Below are 18,167 nucleotides of genomic sequence, written 5' to 3' on the forward strand. Positions count from 1 at the left end.
AAAAAAAAAGAAAATTATTAGAGAAACTGACATACATCAGCAGTTTGTGATATTTTCATGTTTATTGTGGGGACAAAACATCACGGATACAGTATAATAATATGCTTATGTCTCATTGTAATCATTTTCCATGTCTTTAAAATGGGAACAGAGCAAATATAACTTGTATGAGTATTCAGATCTGGTCTAGCACTAATAATTTAGTTAGTGCTTACATGATAACACATTTAGAGATTTTAAGGAAATATTTAAGTGAAGAGCAAGATACCAAAATCCCATATTCCCTATATGATTTATATAGAAGCATAAACCATACACATATATAGTAAGACAATCCTATTCTTTTTTTTAAAAACACATTTAAATTGAAATGCGGAATGTCTTTCCAGAACATTCTGAAATGTTTACAGTAGAAATGCAGTATGTGCATCTTCAATGCAGCAATGCATTTGAGTTTTTTTCCAAGATGGGGAGATTTCGTAATAAATACAGATTTTAGTATAGTTAGTAGCTATATAGGAAATTTACAATTACATTCATAGGATTTTTTAAAGGAGAAATTCCAGGGAACTGCTATACAGCAAAATGGAAAATAAATGCGGTTTCACAGCTTTTCGTTCTCAGGGTTTTTTTTTTTAGGAGTCATGGTAAACTTGAGTGCAAGAGCAAGAAGGCAAACACTCTTTTTAATGTAATTCACATAATGTGCATATTTTATTTAATGCATTGATTGAATAATTTGCTTGTTTACTAAAACCAACAGCACGTTCCCAACTGCAGCTTTCCATTCACGTATTGGCGTTTTATTTGAACACATGTCCGACACCAGTGGAGAAGAGGATAATTCATGTGCACTGATTAGCAAACATGAGAGCATAAGCTACGGCTGTCGAAGAGGGCTTGACTTCAGTGTGTTTGCATTTCTTTAGATGATTTAATATGAATTCAGTTTGAAGGCACAGTTATATGGGATGCTCAACAGATGACTTGCTTTGAAACAGAGCTTCATTGTGAGTTCAGAAATCACCTGCTCAGTTTTGTTCATATACAGTGTTTCAGTCTGATTTTGTAAAAGACAATAAACAAATGTATATTTTTGGATGAAAATTGTTGTATGTTTAATTTTTTATATCAAATAACAAGATCATCGTTACACTTCCTTACAATAATTAAAAGACTCTACATTAAATAATATTTTCATAACAAATAATAGAAAAGGGCAACAAATAATGTGTTGGATGTTGTCATTCATCTTTTCGTCCTCTTAGATTTCTTGAGACTTCTTTTCTCTTTGTCTGCGTAATTTAACGAAGGCCTGAGCTTCTCTCTCGCCTTTCCTGGCCTCAAGTAACTTCAAGGTATTTTCACCTACAAAAACAGACAGCATGAGCTCATATTCAATTGCTACACATGACATCGAAAATAAAGTAATAAAAAAATATATATAGACACTACTGTCAAAAAAGTTTTTATAGAAGTAGCTATGGGTGTGTATATTGATAAAAAAAAATTCAATAAATTTTTTCTCTCTTTGAATATATTTTCAAATGTAATTTATTACTGTGATGCAAAGCTGAATTTTCAGCAGTCTACTCCAGTCTTCAGTGTCACATGATCCTTCACAAATTATTCTAATATGCCGATTTGGTGCTTAAGAAACATATCAATATTTTTGAAGAAACCATGATTTTTTCCCCCGTTTTTTTGATGAATAGAAATTTCAAAAGAATGAAATATAATTTTTTTGTAACATAATGTCTTTACTGTCAGTTTTGATCAATTTAATGTGTCCTTCTTGACTAAAAAAAAGTGTTAATTTTGTTATTCCAACTTCACATTTTCTTTTGTGAAACATGATCTACCTGTTAACAATTTTACATAAACAGTACAGACATTTAGTTGCTTAATGCACAAGTAAATGCTGTGCGTATAACAGGAAGTGACATACTGTTGGGTTTGGGGTGCATCAAAGGTAAGCGGATCTGTGCGGGTGTGGGATTGTTCTGTCCACCTCCGACTCCTGGCACCGCTTTAAGAGAGAGGAACGCCTCTCCTTCGAAGTCATCGCTCCTCAAAGTGTCATGGTCCAGCACTGTCACCATCAGACACGCTCCAGGAGACTGGCACTGATCTAATGAAATGATACTGTGCCCGCCAGAGGACAGAAACTGCATTACAACCATAAAACAACAATCTAAAGCCAGCCATCTCTATTCAGTTTAACAGTTTGTATTTGCTAATCCTAATATGAATTGGGCCTACGAGTGAACACAGGTGATACAGGTTACTGGAAGGCTTTAAAAACCCTCAATTTGGGCTTTCCACAAAAAGAGCTGGAAATGGACATTTGAATGTGCCATCCATGAAGTTTTGAAGGAATTAGTGTGATTATTCGAGTGTGTGGTAAATAGAAGACTTTATTTAAGAATAAGAGGGATTTTTTTTAAGGAAGCCTGTTCCCGCCACTGAATAAAAAAATTAAAGAAGGTAATTGCGACTTTATATCTCACAATTCTGACTTTCTTTTTTTTCCTCACAATTGCGAGTTCATATCTCGCGATTCTGATTTTTTTTTTTAATTGCGAGATATAAACTTGCAATTCTGAGAAAAAAAAGTCAGAATTGTGACTTTATAACTCACAGTTTTGACTATAACTCACAATTTTGACTTTATAACTGGCAATTGCGAGTTTATATCACGCAATTTTGAGAAAAAAAGTCAGAATTGCGAGTTTATATCACACAATTCTGAGAAAAAATAGTCAGAATTACGAGTTTATATCAGAATTGTGAGATAAAAAGTCGCAATTACCTTGTTTTATTTTTTAACGGGCTTCCATACTTTTTCCCTTCAAATTGTGACTATTTTAAAATTCTATTTTTTCATTTCAAATTGTGACTTTATTTTAAAATTCTATTTTTTCCCTTCAAATTGCGAGTTTATTTCTTGCAATTCTCACTTTTTCTCAGAATTCTGACTTTACATCTTGTCATTTTGTTTTTGTGTTCTTTTTTTAATGCCATGGAATAAAAAAAATAAAAAGGCAACTTTTCTAACCATTTTGACTTTTTCCCCACAATTGCAAGTTTGTATCTCACAGTTCTCACGTTTCTTCTTAGGATTGCTCATTTATGTTTCACAACTGCAAGTTAACGTCTCGCAATTTTTTTTATTTATACATTTGTTTCCCCCAGAATTTGAGAAAAGACAGAATTGTGAGATTACCTTTATTTATTTATTTTATTCCATGGTGGAAATAAGCTTCCATGCTTTTCCCTTTCACTCTTCTATGAATCTAGTAGCTGGGAGCTATGAGAGAAGAGGGTGCATTGTTTGACTTTGGATTCTAAAAATGAACTGAAACCGCACATTTACATACAATTCAAAGGACTCTTCGAACAACGGGTTGAGATCGCAGTTCTTGATTTTGGTGGATCGCGGTTCTACTTGAGGGAACATGTGCTTTGGTTCTAGAGACAGCTGAACGAAAGGGTCACTGGAACCTGTAATGGACAAAATGCAGTTTCATAGACTCAACACAGACTCAAAGCGGCCAATTCTGATATTCATCTAAAGCAATGACATTCAGATCATTTCAAGTATTGGCAGTGTCAGAGCACCACTGATACAAGACCTACTGGCTCTTGATTTATCAATTTCTTCTATAAATCCCCCAGAGTAATCAGCATAGCATAAAATGTGTTTGTCTTCTCACCATTTGAGTCGAGAGGAATTAGATTGACGGCGTTGAGAACCTCTACATGCAGTTTGTTCTCTGAGCGTTTGTACGAGGTGATGAGAGTAACAGCTCCGTATTTCTCTCCATTAAACACTTTCTGTAGCAAATGTAAACAAATCCAGGTCAGTAACACTTCGTTGGGTCTTATGGATGATTTCCTGATCTGGATCATTTCCTCACCTGTTCCCACACCTTTCTCTCAAAGAACTTCTCTATCAGCTGATTACAGCTTAACGAGTTTTGTGTCAGGTTTGCCCGGAGCGTCTGAGGAAACAAAAATCAAATACTCATATCTGAATGGGAACGAAAGGGAAGAAAACAACACGTGAAGAGCACAAAAGAATAACACTGACCTTATATTCCTCAGTATGTAGTGTTTCAAGAGAAAGTCCATTCCCTTCAGCATGAAAACACTGTTCTAAGCACTGCCAGAGAAAAAAAAAGTAAATAAAAGTATATTTCTGAAGAAAATATAAGGTGGTTGCCAAGGCATTGCTAAGGTGTTCTGAGTGTTTTAATGTGTTCTTGGGTGGATTCTAAGTCTGACAGTTTAGAAACAAACCACACTCTTTGTGGTATCGTTTGTGTCTCTTTCACAAACAGTACGAGTCCAGTTACATGCTAAAGTGTAATATTTAGCATTAGGCTAAAAAACGAACCTGCAGTGCGTACAGTAATCTCTGAAAGTAAACCAGGTTACTGTCCTCCTGCAGAGACATCTGATGCAGAATCTTAACCGAGTTCATCCACAATGGAGTAAGAAGACTGAAAGAGACCATTAAAACACATCATGAAGGCTGATCAACTAAAGTAAAAACAACCAAAATATACAGATATAGGCAGGTTGAAAATAAAACATTGAGATACCTATTAAAATTCTCCTGAACCAAATTCTCATTCATATACTGCAGTTCTTTCTCAAGATATTTCATCAAAGGAACCACGGCCTGAAGATAAGAGAGCCAGACACTCAGTGCTGCAGTGGTTTCGAAAAATGTCATTTTATGATTCAGGCTGACAAAACATTTCTCTTACGTCTTCTGTAGATCTGGAGGGAAGCCTTTGACGTGAAGCCATGTTGCGAACATGTGTTTCAATGTCTGTGTTTAACTAAAAAGAGACGCAAGAAACAGTTACACTTGATTTCAAGTCCACTTTAGATCTATTAACTTTGCAACTACATGCCATCTAACTCTCATTACAGTATTAGTAGACTGTTAGGTTAAGGTTACAGTTACAATAAGATGACATGTACTTGCAAAGTTACTTATAGTCAATAGAATGACCATCAAAATAAAGTGTACTCAGATATTAAGCAGACAGTCTAATAATACTCTAATGACTGTTAGTTGATGTAGTTGCAAAGTTACTTACAGTAAGCAAAATGTCAAAAGGTGACTGTCAAAATAAACTGTTACCCCAAGAAACATGGTAAAATGTGTGTTCTGGTTGTTGTGAAAGTGTCTTATTGCACCTTCTCAGGAAGAGCTCATGTAGATGTGAGACTTTAACTGATGCTATTGATGCTGTAATCACAGTTATGCTACCTTTTTCCCGAGTGTTTCAACTGCAGAGCGGATCTCTCGGTTCAGGGCGGACTGTGTGTGTTGCAGCTGTGATGGAAGTGTGTTCTGGAACTGAGTATCTCCAATCACGTGTCGCGTGCGTTCCCGGAGCCCCGCCCAGTTTAGCTGCTGCGGTAGACGTGTCAAAACTGTGTGCACATGCTCTAGATCGTTCACCACCACGCACAACTAAATATACATAAACCATGAGAAGTTAGGGTAAAACATGCAGATGATCAAGCTAAAACACAGTGCAAAGTTAAAGACCACACACCACATACAGTACCACATCATCATCAGCTCACCATTTTTATTGCACTTTCTCGATCTGAGTCCACAGAGAGCTCCTTCACTCGAGCCTTCAGCATCTGACAGTATGTTGATGCAATCTTACACACATCCTGTAACAAACAATGCATATTTATACATCCTACAATTCAATGAAATGCTAAACTTTGTGTGTATGTGTGTACCTCTGTGAGTTTGACCATAAGCATGAAGGCCTCCTCCGGGTCAGGCCAGCTCAACTGCTCCCAGAGCTGAGACACAGGATGCAAACATGCTGCAATGTCCACTGCAGAAGAGCTGTGCTTGATGGGAACTCCTCCAGTCTGCAGCGGCTGCAACTAGAAAAGAGAGAAAGAGAATGTGAGTGTGTAGTTCCCTTCAGCTATTTGAACTTTTTGCTTAATGGGAAATCACAAGTAGAATGACAAAACTGTTTTTTACTAATGTTAAACTTATGTTTTAGAGCATAATACCTGATCCACTTGCACAGCTTTTTCCACCCTCTCCATTGTGGTGCTAAAGGCTTTGTTTAACCAGTATGGAAGAGCATCTCTGAAGTCCTCATGGAAACTTGTGAGCTGCAATAACTTCCCCCTAAAAGAGAAATCAAAACTTCATGTTTAAAAGGAGAGTCCACTCAAACTGAAAATTCTGTCATCATTTACTTCCTCACAAGTTGTTCCTGTATAACTTTTGTTCTTCTGTGGAACACAAAAGATGATATTTTGAAGAATGCTGTTGGAAACCAAGCAGGCCATACAGTGAAAGTCAGTGGGACCCAAAACCATTTGGTTGACATTCTTCAAAATAGTTTCTTTTGTGTTCCACCGAAGAAAGGAATGAAGGAAATGTTCACCCAAAAATAACAATATTCTGATAATTTACTCCAATTTAAAGTTAAAAAACAAATTTCACTTAGTAAGATGTTAATCAATGGGATCACGTATTTGTGGATTATTGTAATGTTTTTATCAGCAGTTTGGACTCTCATTCTAACGGCACCCATTCACTGCAGAGGATCCATCCTTACTCTCATCTACATCGTGGATGGCCTGAGGGTGAGTAAACTGGAATTTTTGGGTGAACTATCCTAGACGCTAAGGAAGTCAGTACACTGGGTTGAGATTTTAACAGATTTTGAGTACTGTACATCACAAAATAATGTGTAATGTATGTAACAACTCAGAAGTAACAGCTGATTGTAGGACTGACTGACCTTTTTTGTAAGAAGGCTTTGTCTTTGTGGATGGCTTGCAAAGTGAGATAAACAGGAAACAGGCTGTTTGCCAACGGCTGATCCATTTGATTCTCCAACTGAGAGAGGGTAGCTCGTAACTCATCAGCCAGCTGTTCACACACACAAATAAGGGACAACCAATGATATACTGACCATAGAAAAAGACTGATCAGAGAAAAAATGTTTTATATGTTATATATTATATTTCTTGATTCTCACCAGAGAGTCCAGTTTCCGGTAAACCACCGTGAAAACATCCAACTGCACAGCACTGGAAACAGAGAGAGAGTAGGCCTATTTTATTATAAAGACAGTCATTACATCTTGTCAGTGACGTGATGGACAGGAATGGCTGTCAAATTAACTGTCCATTAGTTTTAGTGGCACAAATATGGCCGAAAAACTGTTCAAGAACTGTTCAGATTAGGCCTTCTCAATGAAAATGCATCCAATGAGCAGCACATATATTCAGCTCCGACATCCTGAAGAAATTCAATGTTTAGCAGTTAGTTAACTGACCAAATTACACCATAAAAAGCTAAACCTTATAGATGATATTATATATGCATTAGTTCAGTCAGGACCACTCTGTTTGAGTAAGATTATTGTAGAGGTCCTGAACTTTACATTTGGCGGCAGGCTTCGCTCTGAAGGGTTCAGATTCTGAGCTATCCACAGGCAAACCTCTCCGAGGTTTGAACCCCCCCTGAAGCCTAAGCAATTGGCAGATATTTTATATGCAACAGTTGTATATTCCAAGTAGAGTAATACAGTACTGTGGATAAATTTGAACAAATTTAGCAATGAGCTGGATAGATGATATATCTCCGTGGGCGAGCAGTTAAATGATCATGTGTCTGCAAAAGGAGGAGTTGGGGATGGAGGAGGGTAAGTGCATGTCTGTGCGACAGACTATGGCAAGTGTGAGTACAGATGAATTTATATATCTTATTAATTGTAGTGGGAGGAGTTACGATCAGCTGAGCATCAGCTGAAGCTGCAGGCATGCCGTGGTCTGCTTGAACTTTGCTTGAGTTCCATTCATCGCTCAAACTAGATTTACATTTTAAAACCTACAGTTCATTATTCTTACCTGACAAACACCTTATTCCAGACATCTTTACTGACTCGAACGTCTTCTTGCACTTCTCCAATCAACCGAGAGAGGGCGCTGATGGTCTCTAACGGATCCTGTTAAAGAGCACTTATGAAGAACCTGAACTCACATCTAAACTTACTGGAATAATATATGTTTTATCCACATATAGAATGAATGCCAATAATCTGCATGGTTTCTTACCTTGGTCATGGGTTGATGTAAACCTTTTTTGATGTTAAACCACTCTTCTGTGCCATTCTGGGAGAAAAGGAACATGGTTTAGGTGACTAGTTGCACATATAATGCCCAAAAACTGGCCTGTTTGTTCTCATATACACAGAAAAATATTATTTCAGACAGGTGTGCAAAATGTATTTTACTGTGATGTACAGTATGATGTAAGATATTTATACTGAATAGTTTTTAACAATATTTTGTTACTCACAACAACAGCATCTGTGACCTCAACATGTAAGTCAAACTGAGCAGGATTGAGCTTCTGAAATGCTCGGGTCTTACAAATCTGAACAAGAACTCTACATAAACCAAAACATAAATATACTTTTTGAGAGTATAATTATTATACATTGCATAAAAACAATGTATATATATATATATATATATATATATATATATATATATATATATATATTAATATAAAAATGAATGATGACTAACTTATGTGTGTTACCTGAGCAGTGTAAGTAGCCGTGGTGTTGTTTTAGGAGTTGGAGGATAGATGTCCCTGTATTTGGATACTAAGCAGAGTCCATACTGCAGAAACCCATGTAGAGAGTCACCAAGCTCCTGTTTCTGTTAGCATGCATACATGTTTAACGTGCTTTTAAATTGTTTTCTATTTGAATATTTTTTTAAATGTAACTTATTCCATTGATAGCTTAGCTGAATTTGTATCAGCCACTACTTCAAGCTTCAGTGCCACACAATCCATCTAAAATCATTCTAATATGCTGATTTGGTTTTAAAAGTTTAGAAACAGTTTTTTTATTTTTGAAAGAAATTAATACTTTTATTCAGCAAGGATGTACTAAATGGATATTTCACCCAAAAATGAAAATGATGCCATCATTTACTCACCCTATAATTGTTTGTATGGGTTTGTATAAGTATGACAAAAATACTATGGAAGTCAATGTTTACCAGCAACTGTTTGGTTACGGACATTCTTCAAAATATATTTTTAAACTCATGCAGATTTGGAACAACTTGAGGGTGAGTAATGACAGAATTTTCATGTATGGGTGAACTCTCTCTTTAATGCATCCTTGCTAAATAAAAGTGTTTTAAATTAATAAAAGTGACAGACACACATACATACAGTATATGTCACCAACACAAAAATGACTAGAACAAAAGTATTTGAAATGTTTGTCATGTAAAAAATGTTGGGCTTTCTTGTGACAGCAAAAACAGCTCAGCTTTACCACAGCATGACGGTGAGACTTGATGACTTGATAACAGCTTACAACACTGATGATTTATGTGATAAATTGCTAAAAACATCACATGACACTTGCAACATCCCTGCTCGTGATGCAGTGTAGAAAGTACTCTCTAATTCTGTAACTACACCCACTCTGAAATCTGTGTGCTTCAGCTTTCATATCACAGGGGCAAAATACCCCTCAAGAATCACCAACCTGCAGGTAGGGGAGTTCTTGTTGGTCCCAGTGGTACTCTATACTGGTTAGCTGCTGGAAAAGGACAGTTGAGTCCACCTCCAGGGTTTGGTAAAGTTTGCTGTAGGCCACCCACTTCCTGTGTAGCACCACAAACAACCCACACATATGCAAAAGAGATTTAAATCCATCAGCATGTGCTCCATTCATTACATTTAAACAGCACGCTGACACTGTTGAGCTCAGCGTACTGGGTATGTAGTTAAAAGCTGTCCCTAAAAAGCACAAATCAACACTGTCTGGTCTGCTGTTTTTGTTTTATCAGTCTTGCTTCCAGATCAGTGTGATGTACAGTATCACATGCTCTTACGCCAAGTCTTGGAGAAAAGGTGAAATGTCATTCTGGTTGGCGTAGTGCTCGAGCAGGGCCGTCCCCTCCCCACACAACTCTCCCTTCCACGGGTTACTGTCCTGAAGGGCGAGAGTAGAGCAGCATTGAAAAACAGAGAGAGATGCAGACAGTGTTGTGAAATGAAAAGCTGAGTACAAACTTTACAGTATATAAAAAGTACTGCGCAGCAGGAAGTGATTTTGACGCTTACACAACCAGTGGATATTTAAGGTATTTCATCATGTTTAGAGAAGCTTTCAAAAATTCTCTGTTAAAGTCATACCTGTTGTTTGGAGATATGGGCTTGAACAAACTGCTGCAGGATGCCACAGTAGTTCACATAAGGAATCCGTCCAGCACTCAGGGTCTCATCTCTCTGTAATAAATGAATCAAATTCAATTCAAATTAAGGATCTGTCATTCAGTCAATACTGAGTAAATAAAATATCTGAAGTATATTAGTCAGTCTGCAATGTTCATCTCTGGTTTGGTCTGTTTCAAAGGTGCCAAGACCAGTGTACAAGCAGACGCTTTTTTCCAGATTATATCTCAAAACTTTGTCACACTGAGTGTCTTTCACTTTAGATAGCATACTTCACATCAGTATAGTTTTGCAATTGTATGTGCTTTTGTCCTTTGTATTAGGGTTTTTTCTTAAATATTACCATTTAGATTTAATCCGTTTTTATTTCAGAATTAGTTCTTATTTATTTCCAGTAATTTTAGTGCTTTAACTCATATTTATTGCAGTTAGTTGTCAAGGCCGTTTCATCTCCATCAATGTTTTTATCTAATACTTAGATTTTATTTAGTTTCAGCTTTATTTCAATTAACAATGTGTTAATACTTTTAGTTTTAGTTATTTATAATAACCCTACCACACATTCTAATGCATAGATATTTAGGTTCAGTTTTCTAAAAAAATTAGTTCAAGATGAACTGAAAATAAGACCACATGCTCTGGTCATTCATACAGTTGCACTTCACTTTTTAAAAAGATATTTTAAAATGACATTTCTTAAAAAAAAAAAAAAGTACTTGCGACACTTTGCAGATCCCCTTGTGATCTTTACGAGTCACCAAACAAATACCACAATTTTGAAGTACTAGACAACTTAATGGCCTGCTGATACAGGAGAAAACAAGCTTTCACCTCTTTATGAATGAATTTAAGCTGAAGATGACACTGTCCTCTGTCTGGGTATGTCTCTGTTCGGGGCTCCAGGTTATACCATGTGTCCTCTGTGCAATGCAGTTCCTGCCCACAACACACATAAGTACATGAAGCACATGCCATGAAACTAAATATGAGAAATTGAGTTATCTTTGTACTTTATATTATAAAATATTATATTATAATACTACTTTAAATATGACATAAAAAGGTATGTGTCTGAGGTAAGAACTGGTAACTGGAATTGATATATGGAAAATCAAATTGATGAGCATTGACTAGTGTTATGCAATATACCTTCAGCTTTAGAACAACATTGCCCAAAAAATCATCCTGTCCTTTCTCTTTTTTTGCGTCTTTTATCATCCTGTGAAGAGACAGTTGAACACTCAGAATTAAATTAAATGCCACTACCATTTATACTAATTATTTAAAATGGTTTGTATTATTTAAAAGCTTTAAAGATTTTAAACCTTTTAAGTCCATGGATATTCGTGCGAAACTCATCAAATTTTTGCACTAGTGACACCTCTTCATCTTTGTCCCTATAAAACAAACATCACTGTGGTGCTTAGAATTAAAACATGCTATAAAATATACAGTACAATACAACCAGTATTTCTTATTTCTAAAAAAAAGCAAGTTCATTCCACGCACCACATCTCAATGTGGAAATTGGCATTTGAGATGTCTTCAAATTCCCTGTAAAAAGAAGCACGCGTTCAGACAAAATTATTAATCAATCAGCAAGTTGTATATACAGCTGGTCAAATACTCACAGTTTGAAGGTCTCATCCCAGATGGGGTTGAGTGTCTGTTTCTTTATGGTTGTCTGCAACACTTGTCCTTTAGCTGAATCCCGCACTACTGCTTTCTGAGGTTTATTGGATGATCCACCACCATGAGACTCCTTGTGTTCACAAAGGATCGACAGCAGGCAGTACGGATCGCTGAATCCTGTTGTCAAATATTTAGATACATGTAGAGGCTGGATAGTAGTTGTTTTAAAATCATGAAAATCCATTATGCAGTAATACCAATGTTTGTGCTTTTGTATGTTTATCAATAATATTCTGTAAAATTAACAACCCTTGGTGAAAAAAAAAAAAAAGATATAATCATACCACTAATGTCCTTTCCCAGAATTCCCTTGGCTTGTTTTACTGTAACCATGAGGCAGTAGATCGGGGCCTGTTCATCAAGATATTTACATATGTAATTGAGTAAATAACAACATAATAAACATAATGATATACAGACTAAAATAATATCACATTTTTATTGAGTGAGTGAGTGAAGTGTGGCCAAGTATGGTGTCCTTATGTCCCATACTCGGAATTTGTGCTCTGCATTTAACCCATTCAGGTGCACACACACACCGTGAACACACACACACACACACCGTGAACACACACCCAGAGCAGTGGGCAGCCAATAAAAAAGATATAATCATACCACTAATGTCCTTTCCCAGAATTCCCTTGGCTTGTTTTACTGTAACCATGAGGCAGTAGATCGGGGCCTGTTCGTCAAGATATTTACATATGTAATTCAGTAAATAACAACATAATAAACATAATGATATACAGACTAAAATAATATCACATTTTTATTGAGTGAGTGAGTGAAGTGTGGCCAAGTATGGTGTCCTTATGTCCCATACTCGGAATTTGTGCTCTGCATTTAACCCATTCAGGTGCACACACACACCGTGAACACACACACACACACACACACCGTGAACACCCACCCAGAGCAGTGGGCAGCCAATGGCTTTAAAGGCTTTTTACATGCGGTATAGGCCTTATACATTACATACACGTGGATTACATTACACATGAGATTAAATTATCATATTTTTATGACATTATTCTTACCAGCATGCGCTGGACTTTTTCACTTAAGGTTTTATGTTCATCTTCTGTCATGGTGAATGCCTGTCAGAGAATGAATATTTAAGACACATTTAAAAAAAAAAAAAAATGCAACAGTAAAATGAATAACAACAATACTGTAAAATATATGAGACTACAAACAAATCCAGAAAGGTGTGTTACCTCTTTGATATAGTTTTGTAACTGCATGGCACTGTATTGCTCTTTTGTGTGTGGTTTTCCTAACATATGAGTGATTGTGTACAGAAGCTCCTTGTACAGCGGTTTGAGCTGCAGGGACAATAATACTCATTATTCCACAAAACTCACAGGAAAATACTTGAAGTTATTAGTCTCTGATGAATCATTACCTCCTTCTCTTTATGTCTGTTTTCACTCTCCTCTGGGTTCTCGGAGTCTTTGAAATCCTGATGGTTAAATTATATCGTAGCAAATATAATAATTTGTTTACATTATACATTGTCCTTTTAAAAAAAAAATAGCATCAATAGAGTTTTAAAATCTCTTTTTAAAAAAATGTGTGAGAAACTATTGAATGAATAAGTCCTTACCTTTCTGTTCAGTTTTCTGGTCATGCCCATTCTTCGTGCAGGGGAGGACTGAGAGAGAAAGAAGTGTTTCAATTAAATTCAGAAATCTGCAGAGAAATGCAGAAATTTTTAAAGAAAGAAAGAAAGCATAAATAATTATACATTACCTGCCTCTGTCGGATGCGACTGGACCCTGCACTTTCAATGTGGGTCTATATAAACAAATGAAACAAACAGAGTACTTGATAATTAATGTACAATCTGCAACACTTCTGCAGTCATCAAACTGATATAGAAAGTACATGAAAAGACCTTGTCTGCTAACATGTATTCAGACTAGTGCTGACAAACGATTAATCGCGATTAATTGCATCCAAAATAAAAGTTTTTCTTTACATAATATATGTGTGTGCACTGTGTATATTTATTATGTATATATAAATACAAACACATGCATGTATATATTTAAGAAAAATATGCTATGTTTATATATTAAATATATTTATATATATATATATAATATAAAATGTAATAATATAAATATATATATATATATAATATATATGTAAATATTTTCAAAATCTATACTGTATGTGTGTGTATTTATATATACATAATAAGTAAACACAGTACACATACATATATTATGTAAACAAAAACTTCTATTTTGGATGCGATTAATCGCGATTAATCGTTTGACAGCACTTTTCAGACACAAAAATGTATGCATAGACTCATTACATCATAACATTGTCTATTCTATTTCCTGATATTCATATTTTTATTGCTATAAAATATTCAGCAGAAATGGAATCATTTATAAAATAATATCTCATAAACCCTTTTGTAATCAGTTATCAAGTGTCGGGTTACACATTGAACATGCCCATGCAAATGTTGTTGGCTTATCTTCTCTGCAGCACTTCCTTGTTATTAGCAGTAAGGAAACTTCATCATGACCCACCATCATGGGTTTAGAATGTTGCTAGTGTGCAGAAAGTAAAGGCACCTTGTTCTTACCGAAAAATATGTGATAACATTTAATAAACGGAATAAATGGTAAAGTATGTCCCCTTTTTTTTATATATATGAACTTTTATTTTATTTTATTTTTTTAACATGAAGACTTTATGTTTAAATGTTTCTATTTATGTAACTGGTCACCATTTCAATTTCTTGTTCTTTTCTTTTTGTTTTGCATTTAAAATAATAACTCAAACGAGTCCTGCAGTGTACAGTGTAAATTCTTTTTTAAAAGTACAAATGTTGTTGCTCGATGATTATGAGGTCACTAAACTGAATGATAATTATAAGCGAATTATAAAAACAGTTAAACGTGTTTAGTATAGCACTGCAGGTCACTGCTGTCACTGTCATGTCAACTACCCTCAACTCATACCACTGCTGTGAGCATGCAACATATAAAACATTGCTTTGACCCCAGAAAGATAAATATATATTTTTTAAAGTCATGCATTTTACTAACCTCTTTAGGAGGAAGAAGTAGATTTTCCCCTTGTGTAGATGCCCCATCTTGGACTGGAACCATATTTTACAGCTGCACTCCACACACCTAACCCGATTATTCAGCTCCCCTAAACACAAGCAACGTGAATATGTGACAGATGCTCACAGCTTTTCTTTTGTTATATCAAATAGTCAACCGCCTAAATGGACACAAGTGTTGAGTCTTCAAAAACGTCTCATGCTTATGAGCGCAGTGTTTCATTTAGGGTGCGGAAGTTGGCGTTTCCTGTTAAAGGTCGGACCTGCAACTGAACTGTTCATACAGCAGAAACTGCTACCACGTCGTCTCCTCCTGTTGTTCTGTCACTCCATCTTCCTTCCACTCACTCTTTATCTTTACGTATTTAGAGTCTATTTAAACCAGCACGGTGTAGTCTTGGTAGCTTCTTATCAAACAGGATGCTCTGCTCTCATAGTTTCCATGGTTTGACATAATGTATGTCACCCGTCTGTAGCTGTAGCACACTAACTTTGTTTGCACCATTTAAAGTGGCTGGTCCTTGCAGTGTGTTATCCATTCTGGTGAATATCAGCAGATAACATTCAGTAATAATGGAGAACACCACTGATTTGCATTAGGAAAGGAAAAAGCTTTAGACCGCAAAGCAACAACGGTGTTAAATCTAACCGTTCCCAAAGTCTCTATTGGGAAGAATCAATGGGAGACTGTGTTTCTTAAAATAAAGATGAACTATTACAGAGCTCATTAATCTGAAGATATTGACTAGACTGGATGCAGGATTAAATCTTAAAAAGGAAAGGAAGCTATTTTTTTCTAGAAATGGTCTAGGTTTTTTTGTTTTGATTTCTACTGAAATAAATAACTGGAAACGAAAAACATAAAGAATACGCCAAGGATCATTTGTATTCTCTACACACTAAAAGGAAAAACGCTGTACTATGTCCAGAGGCATGATGGCATAATTTTGTTTTATTAAGCATCATTTTCCATGCAGAGAGCATGCCATTTCTGTTGGGTTGCTGAATCAGTAACCTGCAGCAAAAGTTACGTTGCTAGTGTTTGGAAAGTCTTAGTCATTCAAATTATTTTTGATCCCACCAACATGTAATTGCATATTGCATTTGTAAATGGGAAATCCCTATAAAACACATTTCCCCCTCTATATTTAGAGCTGTAAACTTCCAAGGGGGCTGTTTAAAATATATAAAATAATATACAAAATATAATATAATATATCCTCCTGAGAACCAGAAATAAAAAACTTTGTGAATTTAGTATTTTTTTCATGCCATTACATTGTTTAGAGCATAAGGAAAAAATGGTAAAATCACATTTTTAAAAATTTCTATTTTATTAGTATAGCACTGCAGGTCACTGCTGTCACTGTCATGTCAACTACCCTCAACTCATACCACTGCTGTGAGCATGCAACATATAAAACATTGCTTTGACCCCAGAAAGATAAATATATATTTTTTAAAGTCATGCATTTTACTAACCTCTTTAGGAGGAAGAAGTAGATTTTCCCCTTGTGTAGATGCCCCATCTTGGACTGGAACCATATTTTACAGCTGCACTCCACACACCTAACCCGATTATTCAGCTCCCCTAAACACAAGCAACGTGAATATGTGACAGATGCTCACAGCTTTTCTTTTGTTATATCAAATAGTCAACCGCCTAAATGGACACAAGTGTTGAGTCTTCAAAAACGTCTCATGCTTATGAGCGCAGTGTTTCATTTAGGGTGCGGAAGTTGGCGTTTCCTGTTAAAGGTCGGACCTGCAACTGAACTGTTCATACAGCAGAAACTGCTACCACGTCGTCTCCTCCTGTTGTTCTGTCACTCCATCTTCCTTCCACTCACTCTTTATCTTTACGTATTTAGAGTCTATTTAAACCAGCACGGTGTAGTCTTGGTAGCTTCTTATCAAACAGGATGCTCTGCTCTCATAGTTTCCATGGTTTGACATAATGTATGTCACCCGTCTGTAGCTGTAGCACACTAACTTTGTTTGCACCATTTAAAGTGGCTGGTCCTTGCAGTGTGTTATCCATTCTGGTGAATATCAGCAGATAACATTCAGTAATAATGGAGAACACCACTGATTTGCATTAGGAAAGGAAAAAGCTTTAGACCGCAAAGCAACAACGGTGTTAAATCTAACCGTTCCCAAAGTCTCTATTGGGAAGAATCAATGGGAGACTGTGTTTCTTAAAATAAAGATGAACTATTACAGAGCTCATTAATCTGAAGATATTGACTAGACTGGATGCAGGATTAAATCTTAAAAAGGAAAGGAAGCTATTTTTTTCTAGAAATGGTCTAGGTTTTTTTGTTTTGATTTCTACTGAAATAAATAACTGGAAACGAAAAACATAAAGAATACGCCAAGGATCATTTGTATTCTCTACACACTAAAAGGAAAAACGCTGTACTATGTCCAGAGGCATGATGGCATAATTTTGTTTTATTAAGCATCATTTTCCATGCAGAGAGCATGCCATTTCTGTTGGGTTGCTGAATCAGTAACCTGCAGCAAAAGTTACGTTGCTAGTGTTTGGAAAGTCTTAGTCATTCAAATTATTTTTGATCCCACCAACATGTAATTGCATATTGCATTTGTAAATGGGAAATCCCTATAAAACACATTTCCCCCTCTATATTTAGAGCTGTAAACTTCCAAGGGGGCTGTTTAAAATATATAAAATAATATACAAAATATAATATAATATATCCTCCTGAGAACCAGAAATAAAAAACTTTGTGAATTTAGTATTTTTTTCATGCCATTACATTGTTTAGAGCATAAGGAAAAAATGGTAAAATCACATTTTTAAAAATTTCTATTTTATTCATAAGTTATGCTATGTCCTCTGTAGAGGACACCAGGACTCAGTTTTTCTAAAAAATAAAATGACAAGAGTAGACATGAAAATACTAAATCAATGGGAACTTTTTTAAAATCCCCAATACATTTTTAGGTTTCAGTTTTTTTTTATAACTAACTTTGTTTAAGGATGGTTCTCAACTATGTTATAAAATATGTAAAAAAATGATTTGATATACCATTTTGCTTTATGCAATATGTGTGTAAAAATTCCATAAACTGGTTTTC

The 18,167-nt window shown here is 35.6% G+C and overlaps 2 protein-coding genes across 2 annotated transcripts in view; one reads left to right on the forward strand and one right to left on the reverse strand.

Moving 5' to 3' along the window:
* On the reverse strand, positions 1-15,272 carry unc13d (unc-13 homolog D (C. elegans)). Its single transcript, XM_016289018.1, has 34 exons — positions 15,046-15,272; positions 13,727-13,771; positions 13,581-13,628; positions 13,380-13,436; positions 13,192-13,299; positions 13,012-13,071; positions 12,590-12,656; positions 11,914-12,091; positions 11,792-11,836; positions 11,608-11,679; positions 11,432-11,501; positions 11,114-11,218; positions 10,244-10,336; positions 9,940-10,040; positions 9,591-9,708; positions 8,621-8,742; positions 8,375-8,465; positions 8,131-8,187; positions 7,924-8,021; positions 7,050-7,101; positions 6,810-6,940; positions 6,067-6,187; positions 5,779-5,931; positions 5,611-5,706; positions 5,288-5,494; positions 4,776-4,850; positions 4,608-4,687; positions 4,400-4,505; positions 4,094-4,165; positions 3,921-4,004; positions 3,717-3,837; positions 3,381-3,504; positions 1,949-2,145; positions 1-1,368 (listed from the first exon to the last, which is right to left on the reverse strand). The coding sequence occupies exons 1-34, from the start codon at positions 15,106-15,108 to the stop codon at positions 1,265-1,267; spliced, it is 3,321 nt and encodes a 1,106-aa protein (XP_016144504.1). The 5' UTR covers positions 15,109-15,272; the 3' UTR covers positions 1-1,264.
* The window catches only part of LOC107597832 (uncharacterized), a 23,580-nt gene continuing 11,269 nt past the window's right edge, over positions 5,857-18,167 (forward strand). The window contains exon 1 of the mRNA XM_016289025.1: positions 5,857-5,953. Within this exon, the coding sequence (XP_016144511.1) occupies positions 5,857-5,953 (97 nt within the window). The remainder of the gene's footprint in view (positions 5,954-18,167) is intronic.

The sequence above is a fragment of the Sinocyclocheilus grahami genome, unplaced genomic scaffold (assembly GCF_001515645.1).
Source record: "Sinocyclocheilus grahami isolate Dianchi unplaced genomic scaffold, SAMN03320097.WGS_v1.1 scaffold238.1, whole genome shotgun sequence".
Taxonomy (NCBI): domain Eukaryota; kingdom Metazoa; phylum Chordata; class Actinopteri; order Cypriniformes; family Cyprinidae; genus Sinocyclocheilus; species Sinocyclocheilus grahami.

What these genes read in the sequence shown, in the direction of transcription:
- unc13d (XM_016289018.1), bottom strand. Translation starts at nt 15,108, where the DNA reads ATGGTTCCAGTCCAAGATGGGGCATCTACACAAGGGGAAAATCTACTT. An exon ending in TACAAAACTATATCAAAGAG is followed by an intron (nt 13,072 to 13,191) that starts GTAACACACCTT and finishes ATTCTCTGACAG; the next exon opens with GCATTCACCATGACAGAAGA. An exon ending in AAAGCCTTCTTACAAAAAAG is followed by an intron (nt 6,188 to 6,809) that starts GTCAGTCAGTCC and finishes TTTCTCTTTTAG; the next exon opens with GGGGAAGTTATTGCAGCTCA.